A 27,386-nucleotide genomic window follows, 5' to 3' on the forward strand; every position below is an offset into this window, starting at 1 on the left:
AACGCAGAGGATGGATACAACTGGCTCAGTGAGAACTACCTTTCTATTAACCCCTTCTCCCCTGCAGCCAGTTTTGGTGCTCCTAAACAAGCCCCATTTTGTTTTAATCTGACACGTCACTTTAAATGGTAATAACTTTGGAATCCAAGTGATTCCGAGACACATCGTACTGTATGTTAGTAAGATTGTTGTGCTTGAATGTGAACCCTTCTTTTGAACGGAGTCATATACATGAGTGACTTTTTTTTCCCCGATTTGTGGTGCAGGAAAAAAAATAGAGGCACGCCACTTATTTTCGTGTACCTCTGAGCACATCGCCCGTTGTTTCCAATGGGACTGAAAAACATCACGGCTTGCAATGTGTACGCAAGGTTTCCCACTGAAAACAATGGGAAACACTTGCCGATCAGCTTCGCCGAAGGATCGCAGCTATAATGAAGTGATGGGAGATGTTTTTGACACAAACACCTCGCCTCTGTGGGGACATCGCACGTTCACAAGCACCATAGTGCGCAGTGTTTCACGGTTCCATTTTGAACGCATGCGTTTATTTTGGATTTCAGAGTGTGTACAGCAGAGTTCACAGCAGCGCAGGCAGTTTTGTGGTGCGTATTCGCACATACATCGGTGCATTTTACTGTATTTTTGCGTGAGCAGGTCATGTGCCTTTGTGGGTGCAAAAACCACGCACCAATGCACTCAGGCACGATTGTCAATAGTTTCATGATGAGGCCACCGGCCCCCTTGAAAACAATGGGAGACACAATGCGAGAGCACTCAGCAACATAGGAAGTGCCGCGATTTGTTTCCACAGGACAGTGTCATGCGGAAACCATCGCTCATGTGTAGGACTCCATTCAAAAGAATGGTCTCACAATTCACAAATTCCACACGATTTTGTTGCCTGTGTGAAGCCACTCTGAATCTACAGTTTTCATAAATTTCCCACGTGTTCCTAGCGTATAACATGACTCAAACACCGGCTTCAGAGCTGAAGGAGCACATGTTGGTGTGCATATATATTTGATAATTTTTTTTAAAACTGCATCTTTTGTGACTTGTTGTGTGCAGAAAAAAAAACAATTTCTGGCCACCTGCAGACGAGCGGGTCGGATCCGGCGGCGAGGATTCTCGCCGCGGGACCCGACCCAAGCGCCTGTAGGGACAAGCGCGTACTTACCCGCGCCCGGCAGCCCCGACTCTTTCATGTGCCGGGTGAGCAACGTTTCTGTGCGGGGCTCGCAGAAATAGGACATGCCACGCGAGATTTCACGTGGCCAAACTGCGGCCGTCTGCATAGGATTGCGTTTGTTAACGCAATCCTATGCAGGCTTTGAGCAGCGGAAATCCCGCAGGATTTCCGCCCGTGTGCAGGCGGCCTCTGGCATTATTTATTTTTGCATTCCGGTGACCACGTGCTATAAAATTATAGGTAATACTAAAGACCCACTAAGACAGGACCAATGTCGGGCAAACAATGCTCAACGCTCAGCCCTACACACTCACTCTTGTGCTACTGCAGGAGAGCTAGCATCGCTGGCTCACAGCAGGAGGCTGGAGGAAATTTCACGTCTTGGGCTCCCCTGCCCCTCTCCATTGACAGAACATCCATTCAGTACTGAACAGCCGCTATGTTAAGTGAATGGAGAGGGGAGAATAAGAGCAAGGAGAGAAATCTCCTGCAGCCTCCCCGCTGTGAGCCAGTGATACTAACTCCCATGCAGTAGCACGACGAGTGCCGGGCATCATTTACCCAACATCGGTCTCGTCTAAATGGACCTTTATTCTGTGGGTTAAGATTGACGATACCATAGGGGTTTTTTCCTTTTATTACTTTGACAATCAAAGCAATTTTCATAAAGAAAAAAAATTTAGCACCACAGTATTCAGTGATTCGTACAGTTTACGTGCAAATGCCTTTTTGATTGCTTTTTCTTTCATTTTTATTGTAAGGCAGCATGATCAGAGTTAATGATTTTCACATTGTTCTTTTTCTTTAAAACTGCGTTTGCCATAAGGGGATGAGCAACAATTTCCCAGGACGTCTCCACGACAGCACCACCTGAGATCGCCCTCTCCTGATAGGACAGGAACACCGAGAGGTTAAAATCCCCCCCGTCCTCCCCTCCTCAGTGTTTTCCTGTCCTGCCAGGAGGCAGGATCACCGAGAGGGGCTGGTGGAGACGCCAGCCAGAAGAACGTACCAGCGGATCGGAGGGCAGTGGTCCAGCCTGTCCTCCCTTCCTGCAGAGCGGCTCCTGGGACGCCACATGGGGTGGTTCCCCCGGGCCAGGTTCCTCCTGCGGCGGCCCATGGGGGGTTCAATGCGGGGCTCCAGCTCTCCTCAGCGCTGGCTTAGGGCGCCTACCCACTGGCGTTGCCGATTTTCGTGCGTGAAAAACGCAGCGTTTTCCGCGGCTTTTTTGCGCGTTTTCCGTTAATTTCCATTGACATTCATGGGTGCATTAAGAGAAAAATAAGGACACATATGCAACTGACAGTTCCTATGTGAAAAATTGCAACGGACCGAAAAAAAAAACGCAAATGGACAAGAACACATTCTATCCTAATTGCTCTTCAGGAAAAACGCAAAGGAAAAAAAATTGCCAGTGGGTAGGCGCCCTTAGGATCGATCGCGGCGCTTCCTGGCTCCCCTTAACGAGCCGGGAGGGGGGCGGGGCGCTGCGCCATGTGACTAACGCGATGACGTCATCGCGGCACACGCGGCCGGCGCTTGGAGGGGGCGGGGCTTAAAATTAAAGGCACCAAATTTGAAAAAAAATTTGAATTTAAAGGGAACCTGAGAGAAGATGGCGCTGAGTGAGTAAGAGCCATTCAGTGAGTATTGGCTTACTGCCCCAAGAGTGTCTGCAGCACCAGTGACAAAGCAATGAGTGCTCCAGCACCAGAGGTCGCAGAATGCTCAACCGCGGCGGGAACCGTAAGTAGCCAGTTGGGCAAAACAAGGCATACATATTTGCGTATGTTATTAATGAATGTTGCATCCTTACACGCAAATTTTGTTTGTCTGCCAGGGGGATAAAAGAGATGCCCCTCCCAGAGCCAAAGCGAAAAAATGCGCAGAATGCGGCGCAAGACTGCCGGCTTCGCATGTGAGGCCATTATGCAAAACATGCATAGCCAAGCTGGTCAAGGAGGAATCGGGGGGATTCCTCGAGGACGTCAGGAAGCTCGTCCGAGAGGAAGTAAGGTCAGCCCTGACGACTCCTAAAACGCCACCCAAAGGGGCATCAGGGGCAAAAGGCCGAAGGAAGGCGTATAACCCAGAGGAGCACTCAGACTCTGAGGAGAGTTCAGAATCAGAACCAGAAGAGCTGGTGCTCGAGGAGTCCTCAGAGGAAGAGGAATACAAAAAATACCTCTTCCATAGAGAAGACCTAACGGAGCTTATCAAATCTGTTAGAGCCACACTTAAGATGGAAGAACCCAGGGAACCCCGCACCATGCAGGACGAGGTCTTTGGGGGATTAGGAGAGAGGCGGAAGCATACCTTCCCGGTCCACAAAAACATATCCAAGTTAATTCACAAGGAGTGGAAGAAACCCGACACGGGATCCTTCTCCACTAGGGGAGTTATGAGGCGCTATCTGTTTGAGGAGGAGGCATGCGCAAATTGAGAGGAAGCACCCAAAGTGGACGTCCCAGTGGCTAAGGTGGCTAAGAGGACAACCTTGCCCTTTGAAGATGCCACACAGCTTAGAGACCCAATGGATCGGAAGGCGGAGGGCCTATTAAGAAGATCCTGGGAGGCAGCTGCCAGTACGCTCAGACCAGGTGTTGCAGCCATGTGTGTCGCTAGAACCCTGGGAGTGTGGCTAGAGCAACTGGAGCTGCATATCTCGACTAAATCACCGAGGGAATAAATTATAGATTCCCTCCCTATGCTAAAAATGGCCACCAATTTCCTGGCGGACGCAGCGGCGGAGTCGGTGAAACTTTCGGCAAAAACAACAGCCCTAACCAACTCAGCCAGAAGAGTCCTGTGGCTGAAGTCCTGGTCGGGTGACATGACATCAAAAAATAAATTATGCTCGCTCCCCTTTCACGGCCAGTTCCTCTTTGGTGCGGATCTGGACAAGATCCTAGAAAAAGCGTCAGATAAGAAGAAAGGATTCCCAGAAGAAAAACCGCGTAAGGGGAGGACCTTCTTCCGGGCCCCAGCACAACAGCCGGAACCGTACAGAGGCAAAGACGGGCCGCTGGAGTTACCCCAAGGGGGGCAGAGGGAGGAACTTCCTCTTCAACCCGCACCAGGGGGATCCAGCCAAGCAGAAGCCCTGATGCCATCCCAGTGGGGGCGAGGCTGCGGAGCTTCGCGGATCGATGGGCCTCAATTTGCAGGAGCCCATGGATCCCGGAGATCCTGCAGCAGGGATACCGAATCGAGCCGGTATCCCTCCCCAGGAGAAGATACATTACCACGCGAGGTCCAGCGCAACAACTGCACCCGCTCCAGCAGGCGGTACAGGACCTACAACGTCTAAAAGCAGTGTCCTTCGTGCCACAAAGAAAGGAGACCTGGGGGCACTACTCCAGACTCTTCCTAATAAAAAAAAAACCTGGCGGAGGCTCACGTATGATAATAAATTTAAAACCCCTGAACGTTTTTGTCAAATATCGGAAGTTCAGGATGGAGTCAATTACTTCAGCAGTAAGGTTGATCCCCAAGGGTGCCTACATGGCATCGATCGACTTGAAAGACGTCTACTTTCACGTTCCAAACCACAGGGATTCAAGGAATTACCTAAGGTTCGCGCTAGAGATGGGCAAGAGGACAAGACATCTCCAATTCAGATGCCTGCCCTTCGGAATCTCCTCAGCACCCCGCATCTTCACAACTCAGAAGCTCAGTGCTCCTTCCTCCCCGAGTCAAAAGTACAAAAAATCCGACAGATGGTGGAATCCTTCATTCGGAGATGGTCATGCTCAATCCGGGAGGCGATGTCCCTCCTGGGAAGTCTAATGTTATGCATCCCGGGGGTAGCATGGGCACAGGCGCATACCAGACCTCTGCAAGCAGTTCTCTCAGCATGGGATGGCATGCAATCCTCGCTAGAAAGGAGAATGCAAATCAAGAACTCGGTGAAAATATCCTTGCACTGGTGGACGTCCCCGGGAAACCTAGGAAGGGGAGTCCACTGGATATTGAACCCGGCGGTGCAGGTCACGACAGACGCAAGCTCCTGGGGGTGGGGGGGGTGCACGTCGGAGACCAGCTCCTACAGGGCCCATGGCCGCTGGGGACGAAACGCCAGTCCTCGAACTACAGGCGATCTGGAAGGCCCTACAGCACCTGGGGGACACTGTAAAAAACCAGCACGTACGAGTGCTATCGGACAATACCACGGCAGTGGCCCATATTCGGCACCAGGGGGGCACGAGTTCGCTAGCTCTACAGAGTATCACACAAAAAATATTCCGCTGGGCAGAGGGCCGCATCCTCTCATTATCGGCAGTACACTTGAAGGGATCCCTGAATCAAAGGGCAGACTTTCTCAGCCGAAGGCGTTTAGTCCCAGGGGAATGGTCTCTATCCCAGGAGGCATTCCGGATTGTGACGGACAAATGGGGTCTCCCACAACTAGACGTGTTCGCGTCAAGACAAAACGCCAAGGTGGAGAACTTCTCCCTCAGACGGGAGGACCGACCAACAGCGGTGGACGCCCTCAGCCAGGATTGGGGGGGGGGGGGGGGGAAAGAGAACTGGTGTACGCCTTTCCCCCAATCCCATTAATCCCAAGGGTACTGCAGCACTTCAGGTCACAAGCGTGCACCCTGATCCTGGTGGCTCCCTTTTGGCCAAGAAGGAGCTGGTTCAGCCTCCTAAGGAACCTGAGCATCCAGGAACCAGTCACCCTTCCGGCTCAAGCGAATCTCCTAACGCAGGGGCCCCTGAACTACCCCGACATAAGCAGACTCCATTTAACAGCTTGGTTACTGAAGAATCCATACTGAGGGTCAGGGGATTCTCAGACAAGGTAGTCAGAACGCTGATGGCAAGTAGAAAAGAGACAACCAACCGCATATACCAGAAAATCTGGAAGAGGTTTACCTCTTGGAAACAGGAGAGAGACTCCTCGAGCAGCGGCGCGGACATCCCTTTGATCCTGGACTTTCTGCAGGAGGGCCTGGATATGGGCCTCGCCCCAAGCACCCTAAGGGTCCAAACAGCAGCCCTTAGCGCCCTATTTTACACTACGTTAGCTGGGGACAGGTGGATCAGTAGATTCCTGACTGCGGCAGATAGGCTACGACCCAGACCCACCAACATATACCCAGACTGGAATCTTAATTTAGTCTTAAGCGCCATGTCAGAGGAACACTTCGAACCAATTGAGGGGCTCTCAAAAATGCTCACAGTGAAAACAATCTTCCTAGTGGCCATTTCCTCAGCCAGACAGGTCAGCAAGCTATAAGCCCTATCCATCCGCCACCTGCTCCTCAAAATTACAGACACCAAATTAGTCTTCAAAACGGACCCGACCTTCTTGCCTAAAGTAGTATCCCCATTCCATAGGGCCCAAAACATAGTAATCCCCTCGTTCTATAATCACCCAAAAGACTAGAGAGAACGAGCCCTAAATTGCTTAGACGTCAGAAGAGCAGTCCTGACGTACATTGAGGCTACAAGCCCATGGAGGCAGGATGACAACCTGTTTGTCCAGTTCTCAGGCCCTAACAAGGGAAAGAAAGCAGCTAAAAGCTCTAGAGCCAGGTGTATCCGCCTGGCCATTAGCGAGTCATATAAGACATTGGGGAAGGAGGCCCCCTCAGCTCTTAAAGCCCATCCCACGAAGGCAATAGCGACCTCATGGGCCTAGCATAGCTCGGCATCAGTAGAGCAGATATGCAAGGCAGCAGTATGGAAAAAGCCCCATACTTTCGTCAAACATTACAGGGTAAAGGTGCAGCTTGATGAGGACATGTCCTTCGGTCGTAAGGTCCTCTCAGCGGCAATCCCACCCTAGAATAAATTTAGTTGATACGTCTCAGGTGGTGCTGTCGTGGAGACGTCCTGGGAAAAGTGTGATTATACCTACCCGATAATCGGGTTTCCAGGAGTCTCCACGACAGCACCTGTACATTCCCTCCCCTAAAAAAAAAAAAAAGATAGGTGTGTATATAGATATATATGATTCAAAATAAATAAAACAAAAAAAATGCCAGATAGGTAAAAAGTTTGTTAGTTCCTACCCCGGCAGTTTTGTTATAATACACTGAGGGGAGGATGGTGGGGCGGGGGGTGGAGGATTTTAACCTCTCGGGTGTGTTCCTGTCCTATCAGGAGGGGGCGATCTCAGGTGGTGCTTTCGTGGAGACTCCTGGAAACCCGATTATCGGGTAGGTATAATCACTCTTTTTATAGTACCGATCATTACGAACATGTCAATACAAAATGTGTGGTTTTTTTCTTCAATTTGTATTTTTGCAATAATGGTGATTTTTGGATACATTTTTTGGGGGAGGGGGTTTACATGTGAATATATATATTTTTTAAACCACATTTGCTAATCCCACAAAAAGGACTTTAAAATATGATCCTTTCATCACTGTCAGTAGTGACCCTTACAGGCAACTGTACATGGCAGACCCGCTGGTCATTGTCAGACCTCTGCCATGGTTACCATCAACCCAGTGATCAGATCGCAGAAGTGCCTTCTCCAAACCCTTTCGATGCCGATGTCTGCACTGCAGCAGCATCTAAAGAGTTAAGTCACTGGAATTGGAGCAAAGCTCCATCCTGGTGGTTGCAGCAGGATCGTGCCTATAAGTTACAGCTGCAATCCTGCTCCTGTAAACGGGGGCTCAGTCTCTGAGCGCCATGGTAATCAGGACCGTACATGTATGGTGCAATGCAGGAACTACTTGCTCGGTACCATGTTTCCTCAAAAATAAGCCCTCCCCTGATTTTTAGGGGAGGTATAAGATATAAGCCCTGGTAAACTACATGAAAAAACAAAACACTATCAATACTCACCTAGCCGGCGGCATCCGAGTCCCTTGTGCTGGTCTCCAGGGCCATGGCAGCTGTCGTGTCCTCTGCGTTGACATCACTCTTTCTGTTAATGGGCTTTGAATACTCCGCCTGCAGCAAGTGCTGTGATTGGATTGAGCAGCAGCCAATAAGATCTGGCTCTCATTCACAGCCAGTGAATGGCATCACTGAATTGCTGCGATTGATTCATCAGGCGCCGACTCTGATTGGCTGAGCCAGCGGCACTTCTGATCCAGTCACAGTACTCGCTTGCTGGAGGCAGGGTATTCAAAGCCCATCACCACAAAGAGTGATATGTCAGCACAGAGGACATGGCAGCCTGCCGCAGCAACAGAGACCAGCACAAGGGACTCAAGACACCGCAGGCTAGGCAAGTATGATTTTGTGCCCTATTCATTTTACTATAGTAATGACACTGAAGGATGGTGTAGATTATACAAAACTATGTAAAGTAACAAGAGAACACAATGCAGGTATGAAGAGCTCTCCATGTTGTCCCTGAATATCCAAAATGCTAACGACCACTTGTCCGTCAAATTTTTGTGCGTGATGTGTGCGCGTTACATGCAGAGCCTGACAGTACCTGTGATGTCAGTTACCGGCTCTTAGCTCCTCCCCCAGATAACAGGGACATCAGGTTCTTTGCCCATAATTCCTCACTCAGTGCAGGATAGACTACATCCCCTACAAACCCCTGGAGCCTCAGTTGCTATGGATACAGTAGTACTCAGTCTGCCAGTTTGTACTTGGTTGTCAGACTACTGCCCACCTGTGTGGAGACTCCAATAAATGACACCTCACAAATATACACATACATAGCTGGTGGTGCAAATTGAAGCATAGTCCTTAACCACGATCGTCACATCTGAACGTGATATCATGTCATCTCTAAGTGCTAATGCCACCAACACCAATCCAGCCTTCATCTAATTGTGAACAGTTGTGCAGTGTTAAAACAAACCGTTGCTGTCGAGCAAACATGTCACCACCAATGGTTCAATGCCGCCCTGAAGCTAATGGCAAACTATGGCAATAGTTTATATAATTTCTCATCTCTTACTTCTCAGGCCTCATGCACATGGCGAATTTGGTTAGCAGAACCCACATGGGAGATCTGCAAATCAAGCTGCCTATAGGGAGACATGTGCACCTGCAGAGCAGCTAAAAGCATGCAGATGTGGTTTTGCAAAGAAATCACAGCATGCTCTATTTTCCCCGCAGGAATGGCTTCCATTGAAGTCAATGGAAGCTGTCTGATTTATGGCACATCCACAGCTGTCACTGTGGAGGTACCGCAGATACACAGGAAAGCAAGAGAAATAAAAAAAAACAAAAAAGGCACCGTGCATGCGCGTTGGCTGGTGTGCCTGGACGCATCCGCTGTGCTGAAGAGAGAAGATCCAGCTGCGGTGGCGGAGACCCGCACTGGATCCAGAGATGTAAGATCCTGTTTTTAATGCTCATGTCTGCGGGAATCCATGCATGCCCGTGTGCATGAGGACTTAGGATGAGGAGAAAAAAAATAAAAATGCTGCATTCTAAGATATTACAGAATAATAGTTTGTATATAAAAAAAATTATGTGAGGTTTTGATTTTGCTATAAGTGTTTTTATTCGTTCTATTTTGGGGCACATGCAACATTTGGATTTTATTATTGCTTACCCCCAAAGGAGGGTGACAGATGAAACCGCATTTTTTTGTATTTTTAAAGTTGCACTTTGGGAGGATAAATTTTCATTTGGGCAATTACAAAACATTGCAATGCCTACTGTGTGTCTTTTGTCTCTCTTTTTTTTTTTTAAATGTCCCCAAGGGGACAAGATATGATCTGATTGCTAGCATAGTACACAGCACTACTACCTATGTCAGTGTTCCCCAACTCCAGTCCTCAAGGCACCCCAACAGGTCATGTTTTCAGGATTTCCTCAGTCTTGCACAGGTGATGCAATTCTTGTGAATGCCTCAGACATTGCTGCAGGTGTTCTTACTATAGGAGATCCAGAAAACATGACCTGTTGGGGTGCCTTGAGGATGGGAGTTGGGGAACCATTGACCTATGTAGTGCAGTTTACTATGCTTATGACAGAGCAGGGCACACGACTGACAAAGGCTTTTGTCGGGTCTCTGGCTGCCATGTGAACTCATTGGTAGCCTGTATTCACATTTTGGGGTGCTGTTGGGCGACACGAGGTAGAGCCCTTCTGCCAACCATTTACGTGTTTCAGCTGCTATCAACAGTGGACTGTAAGTAGTTGGATGGCTGGAATCAAAGGTTTCATTAGACAGTCAAGCCTCAGCACAAGACAATGCAAATGTTAAAAGCTGTATATGCAGAGTTTAATGACCATTAGCAAATGCTATAAGGTGCACTAAGGAGTTCTATTCTACACAGGATTTTCCGCCATGTGGAATGCTTGGCCTATAAAGTGCTGCGGACTATCCATAGCATTGATGAAGTGCATGAGGGTATTGAGCACACATTGCAGAAAACTTCTACATCCAAATCCACACCACTTTTTGCATTTGGATATGGATTAATGCAATGAATGAAACCAGTTGTTTCTCCACAACAGTGCATATGCTGCAGATTTTCAAATCTGCAAAATGAGTATTTCCCAGCTGCAGGTTTCCTCTGCTGCGAGTGACCAAGGATAAAATTCTACAACTTATCCATTGTGAACTCATCCTCATACTGCAAGTTGGACTTTTTACCAACAACTCCAGGCTTCTTTTTAGATGCTTAAAGTCTTGACTGACTTGTTTCACCCTTATGATACCAGTCACTCGTTCATGACCCTTCACAGCTGTAAGACAATATTCTTAAAGATGGAAACACCATTTGCTTTTACATTGTAAAAATGTTTATTATGGGGCCATAGCAGGCACTGAAACAAAAGAGATCTATTTATTTAAGACCATTCAGTGGTTGTTCCGACCCACTCAGAAGCTTGAGCAGTTGGGGCAGCAGACCAGTCATCGGTGCTAGCGGGCTGTGTACTCCAGTCTTCTGCTACAAGTGAGAAGTGAAGACTTTAGTCATTTGTATACAATGTTGCTCATTTTAACACATTTAAGAAAGCAAACAACCTCCCCCACCCCCTCCAGCTAGGAAGCCCTTTAAAGGGACTTTTATTTCTCAAGGAATTAGCCAGTTCATGTTCACCTTTTAATTTGCATATTTAGACCATACAGCCACAGCGCTGCATCCATCAGCTTCATCCAAATAGGAGGAGCAGAGGAAAAGGCTAAATATGGGCTAACTGATCGAGCACTGTTTGTTGAAAGCCAGCTCTATTAGCATCAAACCTCAGTCAGACTTCAAAAATTATAATGAAAAATACTGATAAAATACCTACTTCTATAGCAAAAAGAATCAGGAGTGTCTCTAAGCAGACTAAGCTGCCATGTGTACAGGAAGAACCAGAGGGCTTTCTTCAGGTGAAACACTCTAGCTATGTAGTGTACCTCCAATGTGATTATTTACTATATTGCCTCTCTTTAAAAAAAATATTAAAGTAAAAACTAGTTAGAACACCTCCCACCATAATTTGTTAAATCAGTAGCATTGCTTACTTGGAGCCTTGGGTGCGGCGGCAGCGAGCTCGGGGCGTTCTGAAATGACAATTAGATTAGAAGCCATTGAAAATTTTTAGAGCAATATTACAAACAAAAAACCTGCTACCTACCAGTAAACTGTTGAATGGGCACTGAAGGCACCTGCACCCCCTCGGACCAGTCAGCAACCTCCGTTGTAGTAAACTCTGCAACAGGTGCAGTCCATTCACCCTGGTACTCCTCCTTTGTGGTGGCCTTCTCAGCAGCAGCTTGCTCCTCTTTCTCAATCTGAAAATAAAAACATCCAGTCAGAATGTAGAACAGCTTTGCAAAATTAAAAGCCTGCGGACCAGTTTTATTTAAACCCTTTTGTGACAGTGATACGTTACCAACCTCACTAATGGGCTTTAAACCTGCACCTTTTTGCAGGTGATGGCTTAGTTGACTACTTAACTATTGACAGCCAGGAACAGAGAAACTTCAGATTCTGGCTGTTTACCCCTTTACATGCCACAATCAATAGCAACTGCATGTAAGCAGGAGTGGGTTCTGCAGTGTTATTGTATCTTGTCACCACCAGATAGAGAGTAATCTCTCAAGGTAATATTAGAAGACATGACCCTTTAAAAGTATGTAAGTGTCAAACACACCCCCACCCCCTGCAGGAGCCAGATCACCTACTCATCAGTAAGTGACATTTATAAAAACAAGCTTATTTATAGAAGGATAAATAAGTGTTTAAAATAAAGCAGGTAGGCAGATTTAGGCAAGTGATGCACAGCATAACGTTTACCCTGTGAATCCACAATAAAAGCCACACTATTTTGTAGTCAATTTGGCCAGGGTCTTCACTCACTGCATTGAAAGGATTTGAAAATCCAGACCTCAACTCGAAACTTAAAATCCAATTTCCTACTATTACACTGTACTTAGTTGCAGAATTTCAGTGCAGGATTGGCCATCAATATCTGATCAGTGGGGTCCAACCCCTCAGGACATTCACTAGTCAGCTATTGAAGGGGTCACAACCAGATTTCTTAAAAGGCCTGCTCCCCGTTTGCAGTACTTCTGGTTGCTGCGATTCTGAGCATTGCACTAGTTTCCTTTGTTTTTTAAAATGGTACAATGCTGCAGAACTGACAACTAGCACTATGGATGTAAAACATTGGAGGGCCCGTCCCTGCAAACAGCTGATCGCTAGGTTTTGAGAATAAGACACCCACCGATCAGAAATTGCTGGCCTATCATGAGGTTAAGCCATCAGTTTCAACAACCCAGATAATCCTCCTAATACATCTACAATAAAAGCAATATATTGGATCTTGTAGAGGTGTTTATACCCTACAATTCAAAATGCAAACACTACAAACCGCAAGTCAGCACATACCTCTTCCGGATCACGGTAGAAGTAAAGATCAGGCATGACCTCCCATGGATGCTCACGAGATATTGTGCCTCTCATACGAAGAACTTCACGGGCCAACATCCACCACATGAGACCAACTGAATGGGCTCCCTAAAGAAGTTAGCAAATTGTTAGAAAAAATAAAGAAAAAAGGTACAATAAGGTTCTCAGAATATTTGCATGGCCCTTGGAACAAGTCAAGATGCTGCGCACAAACTTTGTGGGGGGACACAGCAAGCACAAGACTGCTCCCTGGACAGCTCGTCACCTAAGCTGTAAGCACCACAACTTAGTTTATGGTAGTTAGGGGCTGCCAAGGCTGGGGATGCACTCTTCATATGCTGTTCCCCCAGTGTCCTGAGTGGGTGCATGCAGGCTCACCACCTCCATCCGTCAAACTCAAGCCTGATGCACAACAGCACAAAAATAATTTTCGCGTTTCCATATTCAAAGTCATGGGATTTTTTAGCTTGCCTTGGCAAGTATTACAGGATCAAGCAGTTATGTGACCCAGCAGCAACCACACCATCCCTCTTCATTAGGAGCAATAATTGTAGTGCTATGCTATCCTGCTTTATCTATATCTGGTTGCAGAAAGTGTCTACCTCCTCATTCACTGGAGTCAGTGACCTTTAGGTATTCTTGTTGTGATTGCAACGGCTGCTATTGGGCTACACATCACCCTCTAGGAGGTGGCACATGTTCTGGCTAGGCACCACAGCTCATACCCCGCACTGATACAAAGTCTAGCAGGGAAACCTTTCTCCCTTGCCAGTCGCCTAACACAAGAATGGTACTACTCCGCTCTGTATTGGACATGTTTAAGTGCCGGTTGTAAGGCCTCCCTCACACTTTTCAAAATTCTGTGCTGCGTTCCAAGCGCTAAACGCTGTCAAAGGCTCCAATTGTTTTCAATGGAGCCTCTCACACAGCCTCAGACAGCCACCCGATCTCCGCACTTTTCAGCGCCATGATTTGAGTAGAATGTAAAACTTGCTCTACATCATCCACCATTACTTCTCCATGAGGAAGTCTGTTCATCTCCATACTGACAGATCATCTTCAGTGGTGAATGTCAATGCGGTATATTTCTCCTTCGGTTGTTCCTGGACAGTTATGAGAATTCTGCCATGGTGTTATCTATATTTTTCGATACCCTCAGACCTACCTACTCTAGGCCACTTAGACTGCACCAATGGCCTTCCTAGCCAAACAGACATAACGCAAATAAGGAAACCATGTCACACTTGACTTGTCTTCAGCATTCAACGTACTGTGGTGAATTTAGTCCCAGGTCACAGCCCCCTACACTCAGGGGCAGGCAGCCAGAGGGCTACCAACCACCAAGAACAGAACAGCCAAGAGTCTGGATATTTTGGAAAAGGCCAAGATGGAGTTTCCTTTTCACCACTAGTTCAGTAATAGTATGTATGCCTTTTTGATCAGTTGTAAATTTAAGCGCACACAGCACTTTCCTCTTGTCTTTCCAGTCTGCTCTTCAGTCCCCTTTGTGGGTTGTAGCTCGTCCCCCTGTAAACCTCGCATTTTATTTGCCATCGGCAAGCATGACTGAATATACCCACTGCCAGTCGGTCTGTCCATATTTTCTTCCTTTCCCTCGCCCCCTAGGGTTCTGCTTTTGAACTTTTGAATGACTGTCTGTTCAGTGAATGAGACGGGTGTCCAGAAGGGATCTCCGGTACGCTCTGCCTCCATTGCCTAAACCATCGCTCCTGAGTGAAAGCAGAGGCCCGATAGTCATGCTGGGTCAAGTACCCATAAGCAGTGCATCTGTCCATGGTGTAACGTTAAGCCACGTTAGACGGGTTTTCCCCTTTAGTCGTACATTGGTAGTGGCTAGGTATGTCTGCTGTATTTTCACAATGAAGGCAAAAGTAAGCACAATAGGAGACTACCAAACAGATGGATTGGCCATGCAAGTCATGATAGTAAGCTTCTTCCTTGGCCTCCACGTTCTCCAGACTGTGCGCCTTGTGATTTTTCCCTCCGGGGAAGTGTTAAAAGCCTACATGTCACCCTTATCACCCACCATGCCCAGGCTGCAAGTACCCATCACAGAGGCCAGTCAGTCAATTGTCATACACTACGTGTACGGCAGGAACTTTACTACAGGCTCCATGTGACAGAGGCTCCCATTGATCAGGTTGCAACAAAACATTTGAGCTTGTTTTTATTGATCTCAAGTTTATATATCTACTGTCAATAAACATCAGTTAGTGTTTCAATTTGGGAATAGTTATAATTGCAAGTATAATTTTGCAAAAATAGTATTTTTTCTAGCAAAGAAAAGTACAAATCCGTTTACGATAGACGTGCATATGAGATACAACCACAAAGCTGACAATTAAAATATTCTATTGTAGATAGCATTGTCTGCATACAAACCAGTTAGATCGCCATTCCTCACCTTGTTGTTGCAGGGAATTGCAATATCCACATAGCGTAGAGGAGAATCTGTATTGCAAAGGGCAATGGTGGGAATATTTACGTAAGACGCCTCTGTAAGTGGCTGATGGTCAGCTCGCGGGTCAGTTACAACCAGTAGACGTGGCTCACGGAAGGCAGCTTGGATCTGGTTGGTGAAAGTACCGGGTGTGAAGCGTCCAGCAATTGGTGTGGCTCCACATGCCGATGCGAACTTCAACACTGCTCTCTGCAGAAGATAAATGACAGTTTGTCAGACACTTCAGAGTAGACTGCTTTGTAGTGTTCCTTTGAAACACAGTGCGACACCTTGTCTACCGCAAATACTGCTTCCTGCAACATCTCTCCTCCGGCCAACAAACACACAAGTCCATCCAGTTTACGCTTCAGTTCCCATTCCTAACCTGAACCTCCGATGCAGGAAAACATGTAGGCAACAGCTTTCTGCTGCAAAGATAACTAACCCCTTCCAACCACATAGTGAAACGGTCTTGTGACGGGAGTACGAAGCACGGTGAATGTTGTCCGAAAAAAATAAATAAAGACCAGAAATATGCTTTAGTCACCCTATTGCCAAGAAAAAAAATCTAATAGAAAGATCAAAAAGTCATATGTATTTAAAACAGTACCAACGGAGACTACAGTATGTACCGCACAAAGTGAGCCCACGCACAACTATGTCGATGGACAAATAAAAAAAGTAAGTGTGCAGAAGATTGATAGAAAATTTTAAAAAAATTAAATATCTTAAAAAATTTTTTTTATTAGTACAGCAAAACCTCCCCCCAAAAAACATAAGTTTGGTAGTGTAGTAATCGTACTGACCCATAGAATAAAGCCATCATGTCATTTTTGTTGCAGTTTGTGCGCCGTAGAAACAAAACACACCAAAAGATGTCAGAAAGTCATTTTTTTCCCATTTCTCTCCACTTAGAATTTTTTAAACGTTTTTCAGTACATTATGTGGTACATTAAATAGTGCCATTGGAAAATACAACTCATCCCGCAAAAAACGAGCCCTCATACAGTTTGATCGATGGATAAATAAAGGAGTCACAATTATTTTTAAAAGGGGGAGGAAAAAACTAAAATTTAAAAAAGCAACAGCTTGGTAACTAAGGGGTTAATCTGAATGACAAGAGGACGAGCCAAAAACTTTGTATGCGTGCAAAACTAGAAACGAAAAGTGAATCCTTGTTCACTTTCGCTCCAAGCTCATTAGAACAATTATTGTTTAAAGGGGTTGTCCCGCGGCAGCAAGTGGGGTTATACACTTCTGTATGGCCATATTAATGCACTTGAAAAAAAAAAAAAACCGTTTCGGCGCGGGACAACCCCTTTAAGAAAAAAAAAAGGCTCAAATGACCCCACCTCTGATCACTGCAGTTAATGCTTTAGATGCAGAGGTCAAAGCTGAGCACGTCTGAAGGCCCATTTACACGCAGCTTCCGTATAATTGCTCAATATTTGTTCAAGCAAAATCACCATCTTTGAACTCACACTTTACAGTTATAATGCTGGAATTTTTTTCCTAAAGAAGCTCTAAGGAAAGGTCAGTTCTGTATTCAGACCGGGCGTCACAAGGGTCATGTATGAAACATGCTGGGAAAGGAAGCAGTTTCTAATTTCCCACATACAGACTGCAGCAGGGATGTAACTAGTGTATTACAAAAATGCCTCTCAGCCTAAGGTACTCTCACAATGTTGTCAGCACCTTTACACGGGGCAATTAGCCCAAATTGCTTGTAACAGTGATTTGTGACAGTCGTACTGAGTGTACACTGGCACAGAGCACCAAGAAATCCCTCGATAATCACTGAAAACGACTAGCAAGTGACGTCTCGGTCAGTGCCTGTTTAGTGAATGAGGTAGGCGGCTGGAAGAGGCCCCTGGCGCTCCTCCATTCTCTGAACAGCTCTGGCCTGTGTGTCTGGCCAACTGTTGGCCATTCATGTACCAGCAGTCAGCGGTTTCCATCCCATTCACTTTATTAGCAGACGTTTCTGAAAGCAGTGATCGCACCCTGCCCTTCAGTGGAGTAAGCCTACCTGCCCCGTGTTCCTGGAGGAGATCACACACACGTCAGCCGGATTCTCTATGGCAACAATGGCGCGGGCGGCCAACAGCAGCTTCTCCCATGTGCGCTTCAAGTTTATAATGTAAATGCCTGAAATGAATTAACACGTAATATTGGAGGCTGTCAGATCATTAACCTTCTAGTGACGGAGCAAAATACAAAAAAAAAAAACACATAATTGATACTATGTTCAGTGAACAAAGAATGAAAGTTTTTTTTTGTCTCAAACAGTGAACACTAAAAAGTAAACCATTAACGTTTTGTTTCATTTGCCTCCCAAAAACTGCAGGAAAGAGAAATCCAAACGTCACATGTGCTGCAAAGGGGTAGCAATAAAAACAGTTCTTCCCGCAAAAACAAGACCTTACAGAGCGGTTGCCAGAAAAAATAAGTTGCTCTGGGCCTTAGCCCTCCCTCACACAGGCATTTGCAGAAACAACGTTTTTCAATGCTGCGGTTTCAGCACAGCCAAAAAGGCAGCCAAGGGGGCTGAAAAAAAATCTAAATACACAGCAGGTGCTGTCTGGGTCACTCTGCTGCTCTCCGGGCAGGCTTCCCTGCACTTGGTAGCGCATATCTTGCTGGTAACGGGGTTTGAAGACCCAGCCTCCAGCAAGAAATTGCTCTGATTAGTTCATCAAGCACTGGCTCATCCAATCACAGCCAGCACTTGATGCACCAATCACAGCCAGTCATTGAATGGCTGTGAAGGGTTCATCAAACGCTGGCTCAGCCAATCAAAAAAATCTCTTGCTGGAGGCAGGGTCTTCAATCCCCATTACCAAGATGCTTTCTCAGCGCTGAGAAGTGCATGAAAGCCTGGCTGGAGCTTCCGTGAGCAGCAGGAGGGACCCAGACAGCACCTGCTAGGTGAGTATTCCCCCTTATCTAGTATAGCTAGGACTTATTTTCAGGGTAGGGCATATATTTTAAGCCACCCTCCAAAAATCAGGGTGCGTTCACCGATGCAAAAAAAGGCAGTACCAAGTTGTGCTGCGTTTTCAGTAGCGCTGAAACCACTGACCATTAATTTCATTGGGCGACAGCTGAAGTAAAGAATAGAACATACATCACTTTCAAAGCGCAGCGTTCAAAGCGTTGTATTTTGATGCTTGTGTGAACAGCCCCATGAAATGAATGGGAGCCTTGTACAGCGTTCAGCGAAGTGCTATACGCTGTACAAAAACTCCTGTGTGAGGGCGGCCTGAGAATACAGGCAGTGGCTTTTCTTTAAACACTAGTTTTTTACTACTACAATACATACAATCTATAAACTTGGTATCTCAGCAATCATGCCAATCTGGCTAAGTGTGATTGTTCTCAGCAAGAGAAACGACGTAATCTTGTAGATATGATACCTTTTAATGGCTAACAAAAATACATGCTGTAATAATAGCGAGCTTTCGTACCAACGCAGGGTACTTCTTCCGGCTTAAATGGATTGGATCTGAAGAGGCATGCATATTTATACACACTTATAACATACATACTTATGACAAGGCACAGATATGGATGTGATTGGTTCGCACTTAAAAGGAGTTCTGCAAAACAGAAAACAAACTTTTTTTGTCTAGGCACTGATAGCGGAGTGAAAGTTTTATGATCCCTAAATTACTGTTGGGGGGGGGGGGGGGTCAGCAGGCTTGACTTTCTACAAGAGATACACAAACATTTTTAGCTAAATACTGATAAGGGAGTGAAAGTTAATGGCCCCTGAATTACTGCTGATGGGGGTCTTATCTGTGCAATCAAGTCTCACACTTCCCATTCACGCATAAATCCTGGGGAATAATTTAACCCAGTATTCAGCGTGTCAAAGGTTATCAATTTATATTCCCAAATTCTTCTGTGGTTTTGTGACTTGAAACCACCCTTCAATATCAAAACTCTCATATCTCCTATGTCATGACCGTGGTTAGAGAAGTGTTCGGCCACAGGTAATTCTCTTCTTCTGTGTTCAATCGTGTGGCGATGAGATCTCATCCTGGCTTTGAGTTTCTGTCCTGTTTCTCCAACATAAAGACCGCAATATGCCAACCTTTTTATGGCAAAACTGGAGAGTGACTTTCTGGCCTCCTGCCCCAGCAAACCATTGGCCTACTTCCGCTACATTGATGACATCATGATCATCTGGACCAACACCGAACAAGAATTAATAAAATTCCATGAAAGATTCAATGCATTCCACCCCACCATAAACCTGACATTAAACTACTCGCATACAGAAATCAACTTTTTGGACACCACCATAAAGATTTCAAATAACTCAATACAGACATCCCTGTACCAAAAACCGATTGATCGGCCTACATACCTCAGATGGGACAGTTTCCATCCTAAACACATCAAAAAGTCCATTGTCTACAGCCAGGCCATCAGATACAACCGGATCTGCTCCAACCCAACAGACAGAGAGGAACATTTGTACCATCTTAAAAGAACATTTATAAATCAGGGCTACCATCCCACCTCAATTGATGACCAAATCACCAGAGCCACCAGGATACCCAGAAGTCAACTGTATCTCTTGTAGAAAGTCAAGCCTGCTGACCTCCCCCCCCTCCAACAGTAATTTAGGGATCATAAAACTTTCACTCCGCTATCAGTGCCTAGACAAAAAAAGTTTGTTTTCTGTTTTGCAGAACTCCTTTTAAAGGGGTTGTCCCGCGCCGAAACGGGTTTTTTTTTTTTCAACCCCCCCCCCCCCCCCCCCCCCCCCGATGCAGGGACGTACAGAAAGCTTACCGGAGCGCTTACCTTAATCCCCGCGCTCCGGTGACTTCTATACTTACCTGTGAAGATGGCCGCCGGAATCCTCTTCCTCCGTGGACCGCAGCTCTTCTGTGCGGTCCATTGCCGATTCCAGCTTCCTGATTGGCTGGAATCGGCACGTGACGGGGCGGAGCTACATGGAGCCTGCATTCTGCACGAGCGGCTCCATTGAAGAGAGCAGAAGACCAGGACTGCGCAAGCGCGGCTAATTTGGCCATCGGAGGGCAAAAATTAGTCGGCACCATGGAGACGAGGACGCCAGCAACGGAGCAGGTAAGTAAAAAACTTTTTATAACTTCTGTATGGCTCATAATTAATGCACAATGTATATTACAAAGTGCATTAATATGGCCATACAAAAGTGTATAGACCCACTTGCTGCCGCGGGACAACCCCTTTAAGTGCGAACCAATCACATCCATCTGTGCCTTGTCATAAGTATGTATGTTATAAGTGTGTATAAATATGCATGCCTCTTCAGATCCAATCCATTTAAGCCGGAAGAAGTACCCTGCGTTGGTACGAAAGCTCGCTATTATAACATCATGTATTTTTGTTAGCCATTAAAAGGTATCCTATCTACAAGATTACGTCGTTTCTCTTGCTGAGAACAATCACATTTTGCTCTACTGGCTAACACGGTACCAGATCTTTGTTTTCAATCTGGCTAAGAAAATGGTTATTCTTACCAAACTGTCACCATAAAAACAGCAGGTGATCTTACATCATGCAGGACTACTGTAGTGGGCCCGGCACGTTAGGACTGCAGTCTGCACTCAGTTAAGGCCCTTTAGTACAGGCCGACAGTCTGAAGCGACCGCACGAACGCCGACGTCACTGCTAAGGTCATCAGGGCTCGTGCAGACTTGCTGCCGGATTGCGGGCTTCTCGCTCCGTGCTTCACCTCCTATGGGAAGCAGCGAGTGTTTACATCGGATGAGAAGCCAGCGGGGTGTAAGCTGACTGAAGTCAGCCCAACATAAAGTGAACAAGTGAGCGATCTTTCTCTTTTGCATTTACACTGAACGATTAACACTGAAATTCGTTTGTGTGCACAAATATTGAGCGATGTCATTACATGTATGTGTGCCTTTAGACACTATGGAAATAAGCCCCTTGTTATCCATCAGATGGTCCATTATTGGCTCCTTTTATGGAGTAAGGTCTTTAAAACCAGAGGTGAGAAAGAAATAGAATGACATTTGTGTTAAACATCAGCAGTGTTTGGTGTGAGCGGAGTTGTGTAATCCAGTGCATTTGATATATCTGCATATTCCTGCGGGTCAGTCGCTCATGGAATCCGCAGTTACTATCCGGTCTGAGACCGACCTAAAGGAGTCTTCGCCTGGCAGTGCTTTACTAATACACTCCTAGCCAAAGACAACCCCACAAATCAGTGTCTGGGTTACAGTAGGGCATTATCAACCTCCTGACACCATGTGAGACCCCCGGAGAGAACACTTACCCCACGGAATAGTGGTGCTGCAACAACTGGGGCTCATCAATCCCTCCATTTATGTCAATGGGAGTACCAGAGCCAACAAATGTTCTATCTTACTGGGGCATCCACGACCACAGCCCACTGTTCTCCATGGTCATGGATATATTACATTATGTACGGGCTGCAGAAGCCTGTGTTATCACTAAGCAACAGCGTGGGAAACAAGTGTACTGCGCAACCGCCTGCACAACATGCCATCACACTACAATTACATGGCTGTTCGCAGGGCTCAGAATAGGTCATCAGTCGTTGCTCGGGACCCCAACTCATCTGCTGCTTGTACGCCCGCTGACAGAGCCGCAAATACAGTCTCTCCTCCGACCTCTGCATAGTGGTCGGTGCTTGTAACTGCAGGCACGGCTCACATTGATTTCCCAGAGAGCTGCACCGGCCGCTATGCAGAGACTTCCGCTCTAACCCCGGTGTGATTGTGGTGCTGTCAGCAGATCCGTCAGGGTCCCAGGCAGCAGACCTCGGCCGATCAACTACTGATGACTTAACCTGATGATAGGTAATCAATATTTGCAAAGATGACCCCTTTAGGCCGCCTGCAGACGGGTGGGTCAGATCTGGCGGCGAGGATTCTCGCCGCGAGACCCGACCGCCTGCAGAGAGCGTCGCGTACTTACCCACTCCCGCAGCTGTTTGATGTGCCGGCGCATGGCAGACCGGAGGCGGGTGAGTGACGTTTCAGTACGGGGCTCCGCGAGCACCGCACAGAAATAGGACATGCCATGGTTTGTTTGCCGCGCGAGATTTCGCACGTCCTTCTGCATAGGAGTGCGTCTGTTACGTAATCCTATGCAGTATTGCAGCAGCAGAAATCCCGCTTGAAATCCAGCCGCAGAATTTCCGCTCGTGCGGGCGCCCTTAAGGATACATTTGTTTCTAAAGCCACATGCAGTAATCGTTGTCACAGTAAGCTTTAGGCCGCCTGTCCGCGGCCACGACGGAACACTGCTAGCGATACTCCGCCGCAGGGGAAGAGCACTAAAAAGGTCTTTGCGATGAGCCTATATTAGGGATATGGTCACCGCGGAAAATCGCAGAATGCTGCAATTTTAATTCTGTGAGCAAATTTTGCTTCTCCTAGTTATCCTATGGAAAGCGTGTCATGCGAGCGCCGCATAAGATTTATCGCCGCTGATCTCCCAAGGGCACATCGTCCGTGGGCAGCCAGATTTACGGTTTTGGTGTAAAAATGCAAGTTTGATTCCTGACCACATGATGGCTGCATTAGTTGGTTTTTAATCTCCTGGGACTGCAGCACAGAACCCGGTGTAGCCGGCCTGGGAGCGGGTCAGCGGCATCCACAAGGCCGGCAGGCCGCGCACACCCCCGAGCAGGAGAGACCTCCACACACACCCCGGCTATAAAGGCCTCCACAAGGCCGGCGGGCCGCGCACACCCCCGGCCGGAGAGGCCTCCACGGGGCCGGCAGCCACGGCACTCACCGTCACTCTTCCTCTTGTAGATGTACTGCTCCATCTGGAAGTCCAGGTTGGTGAAGCCCAGGTGGGTCCCCGCCGCCAGGAACTTGAGGACATCCTCCTCCTTCATCTGCAGGACATCGAGACCTCCGGACATTGTTGAACTCCCTGTGGAAGCTACGAAGGGAACCTGCGCGGAGAAGCGTCAGTTAGAGCCCTGCTCGCAGGCGGCTTCACGCGTGGGTCAGCCGGAGGAGCACCCACACAGAAAGCCGTCTGGCGCCCCTGCAGCCTCACTAACACTCACTTGTAACAACACCGTATGGAGGTCCTCCCCGATAACAGTGGAGTGGAAAAGGCCGTGCACGCGTCAGCAGTCTGTATAAATACTCCAGCTGGGGCCCAATCACACAAAGCCTTATAGGCATGTAATTAACAGCCAGCCAATCAGAGCTGAACTTGTTACACGGCGACGTCTAGCACGTTCTAACTTCTGGAACCCGTTGGCTGCCATCTTCTCAGGAGTGTAATGAAGCATTTGTATCGTATGGTAACGTGAGGCGCGCGCTTACGTCACGTGACGTCACACGCCGTCCATGTCAGTGAGCCGCAGCGGTCCACCTGTGTGGATTGTACTGTAACTCCTGCGGCTCCCCCAGGTGTATACGGCCCGGGTAGCATGAGGTGCTGAAAGCCCATTGACATCTATTGGGCCGCTCACACCTGCATCATATCACGTGCGCATGAGGGCGCCTTCACACTTACGGTTAAATTGCACGTTTTTTAAGCTATGCGAGAGTGAAACCGCAGAATGATGAAACCCGCGCCCGTCCATGGTCCCATTACCATCTGCAGTGTTTTCACTGTTGCCACGTTACGGGATCCCTAAATTGCAGCACGCCGTCTTGCTTTTTTTAGTCAGCCATGTTCATCTATGGAGACTTCGCTTTATCGCAACGTACAAACTTGTGATTTTTGTGCAGTGTGATGCGGTTTTAACACTAAAAAATCCTATTGTCTATCGCGGGGAAAAACACGCGAAAAAATCGCCAGCGGCAGCGATGTTTTTGTAAGAAAAAGCCCGGCTGCCGCTCGCACGTCTCATGAGCAAAATTGTGTTATTGTTGCGGTTTTCTTGCGGCAATGTTGCGATTGCCTGTGTGAAGGAGCCCTTACACGCAACGCCACGTCCTGTCTTGTTGGGTTATCTGCATCACTGCAGGCTGTCGGGATGTAATACGGTCCACACGTACTTGCTGTGAACTGTGTATTCACGTGACGCGTACGCTCAGAATACGCGGCTGCGTACATCTGTGCGAGACCTTTGGCTTTATTTTTAGTTTGGTTTCTCCTCTTTCCACAAACGGTAACTCTTCCCCAGATGGAGCCGCCTGCGGCTTGTGGTCCTCTGTAATGTACCGTATAATCTCTTTCATGGCGTACACGCTGCGCCAATAATGACAACTGTATCTCCTGGCCACCATGAGGATGATACAAATTAATTTAGTTTTTTTTGCCACACTCCTTTAGTTTTTAGTGAGGCCGCTCCCACATCTGCGTCGCGTTCCGTTTTCCTCCGCTGTTCGTGGAGCAGGAAGGGGGATTCCCCACCAAACGCATCCGTCTTATGACTGAAGCGAATGGTTTCTGCTCAGTGTACGAAAAAACGCTGAATTTTGTGCCGGATTCACAACGGAACCACTAAGCGAAGGTTCCAGCGCTGATGTAAAAGTCGTCTAAGGCTGACTTCACACAGACAGGTGCGGCGTGGAGCCGTAAATATCCCATATCCCCCCCGCCATCCGTATGAAATCCCTGTAGATGCAAGGAGTTTTCATGTGACAGCAGGCGCGCAGCACTCCGGAGTTTCTCCCATTGCTTTCAATGAGATTGGCGCTGCTGCCGGTCTCATTGAAAACAATGGAGCTGTGATGTGAGATCATGCAGCTAGATAGAACATGCCACGACTGGTTTTCTGCATTGCGCCGCAGTGCCATGCGGGAAATCATCGCTCATGTGTATGACCCCATTCAAAAGAATAGGGTTCATATTTGTGCGTCTCGCAACGCACAGATCTCGTGCGATTTTGACACCCGTGTGAAGTCGGCCTAATAGTATTAAACTATTGTCTGTCGACATCTTCTGACGGCCATGACATTTTTATCTTTTCATCTGCGGGGTTCCATGAGGGCTCGTTGTTTGCAGGACGACCCCTGGTTTCTATTGGTACCATTTTGGAGTACATACAACTTTTAGATCTGTTTTTATTAAATTGGAAATAGGGTAACCAGAAAAGAGCAATTCTGTAAATATGTATCGTTTTCACCTCTCAGGATAAAGAATGTATAATTTTGATAGATTGGGTTTCCTCAAATGCAGCGGTACCAAATATGTTCTTGGTTTTGGGGTCGCCGGCAGGGGTCACAGTCGGATTCTGACGCGGGAACCCGCATCGTTCGTGTGCAGCCGGCCTTACTGTTAACCCCTTAGTGACCAAGCCTGTTTGCGCCTTAATGACCAGGCCAAATTTTGCAAATCTGACATGTGTCACTTTAACATGGAAAAACACCAGAAAGGTTTTGCATAGCCAAGCGATTCTGACATTGTTTTTTCGCCACATGTTGTACTTCATTTAGGCGGAAAAATTAGACCGATAGAATTTGTGTTTATTTATTAAAAGCGCCAAAATTGGGAAAATTCTGAAAAAATAATAATAATTTTTTCACATTTCCAACTGCAATATCTTAAATATGTGCAAACATAATATAGACATTTTTGCTAAGATTTATATTTCCACCTGTTTACTTTATTTTGGGAGCACATTGGAAAAACTTTCGTTGTTTTTTTTAACCATTTAGGAGACGTACAAATTTAACATTACTTTTTAGCATTTTGAGGAACACTTTGTTTTCCTACACCAAGCCAAGATTGGAAAGGCTCATGAGTGTCAGAATAATAGATACCCCCACAAATGACCCCATTTAAAAAACTACACCCCTTAGTGTATTCACTGAGGGGTGTCATGAGTATTTTGAGCCCACAGTTTTTTTTCAGGAATTAATTCAATTTAGAGGAGAAAAAGTAAAATTTCATATTTTTGCAAATCTATCATTTAAAAACATATTTTTTTCCTATAATTTACATGAAAATGAGGATTTACACCCCAAAATGGATACCCCTGTTTCTCCTGTGTTCAGAAATATACCCATTGTGGCCCTAATGTTATATCTGAGTCCACAACGGGGCCCAAAACAAAAGGAGTAGTCAGTGTCTTTCAGAACAGAAATTTTGCTTGAAGTCCTTTTAGTCCCCATAGCACACATGTAGAGTTCTTGAGCGCCCAAAACCATAGAAATCCCCCACAAATGACCCCATTTTGAAAACTAGACCCCTTAAGGAATTTATCTAGGGATGTACTGCATATTTTGACCCCACAGCTTTTGAATGAATTCAAGCCAATCAGAAGGAAAAAATTGTGATTTTCGTTTTTTTGGCAATTCTGTCATTTTAAAAACAGCTTTTTTTTGTACAGCACACATATGAATGAAGACTTGCACCCAAAAATGGATACCCGTTTGTCCCGTGTTCAGAGACATAACCATTGTGGCCCTAATCTTATGTCTGGATGCACAACAGGGCCCAAAATGAAAGGAGTAGTCAGTGGCTTTCAGAACATAGATTTTGCTTGAAGTCCTTTTCGGCCCCATTGCCCACTTGTAGAGTTCTTGAGCGCCCAAAACCATAGAGAACCCCCACAGATGACCCCATTTTGAAAACTAGACTCCTTAATGAATTTATCTAGGGGTGTACTGTGTATTTTGACCCCACAGTTTTTGAATAAATTCAAGCAAAGCAAAAGGAATAAATTAGGATTTTTGTTTTTTTGGCAATTCTGTCATTTTAAAAACAGCTTTTTTTGTACAGCACACATATGAAGGAAGACTTGCACCCCAAAATGGATACCCCTATTTGTGCTGTTTTCAGAAATATACCCATTGTGGCCCTAATCTTATGTCCGCATGCACAACGGGGCCCAAAATGAAAGGAGTAGTCGGTGGCTTTCAGAAGATAGATTTTGCTTGAAGTCCTTTTAGGCCCCATTGCCCACTTGTAGAGTTCTTGAGCGCCCAAAACGATAGAGAACCCCCACAAATTACACCATTTTGAAAACTAGACCCCTTAA

General features: G+C 46.6%; 1 protein-coding gene across 1 annotated transcript; it reads right to left on the reverse strand.

The window, feature by feature from the left end:
• Positions 1-10,856: 10,856 nt before the first annotated feature.
• On the reverse strand, positions 10,857-23,627 carry LOC136621010 (small ribosomal subunit protein uS2). Its single transcript, XM_066596177.1, has 8 exons — positions 23,511-23,627; positions 23,228-23,393; positions 17,472-17,590; positions 15,407-15,652; positions 12,961-13,089; positions 11,705-11,861; positions 11,592-11,630; positions 10,857-11,028 (listed from the first exon to the last, which is right to left on the reverse strand). The coding sequence occupies exons 2-8, from the start codon at positions 23,358-23,360 to the stop codon at positions 10,928-10,930; spliced, it is 924 nt and encodes a 307-aa protein (XP_066452274.1). The 5' UTR covers positions 23,361-23,393; positions 23,511-23,627; the 3' UTR covers positions 10,857-10,927.
• Between the last annotated feature and the right edge of the window lie 3,759 nt (positions 23,628-27,386).

The sequence above is a fragment of the Eleutherodactylus coqui genome, chromosome 3 (assembly GCF_035609145.1).
Source record: "Eleutherodactylus coqui strain aEleCoq1 chromosome 3, aEleCoq1.hap1, whole genome shotgun sequence".
In the NCBI taxonomy this organism is placed as follows: domain Eukaryota; kingdom Metazoa; phylum Chordata; class Amphibia; order Anura; family Eleutherodactylidae; genus Eleutherodactylus; species Eleutherodactylus coqui.

What these genes read in the sequence shown, in the direction of transcription:
- LOC136621010 (XM_066596177.1), bottom strand. Translation starts at nt 23,360, where the DNA reads ATGTCCGGAGGTCTCGATGTCCTGCAGATGAAGGAGGAGGATGTCCTC. An exon ending in TCTACCGTGATCCGGAAGAG is followed by an intron (nt 11,862 to 12,960) that starts GTATGTGCTGAC and finishes TTTTATTTTCAG; the next exon opens with ATTGAGAAAGAGGAGCAAGC. An exon ending in GCCCATTCAACAGTTTACTG is followed by an intron (nt 11,631 to 11,704) that starts GTAGGTAGCAGG and finishes TTGTCATTTCAG; the next exon opens with AACGCCCCGAGCTCGCTGCC.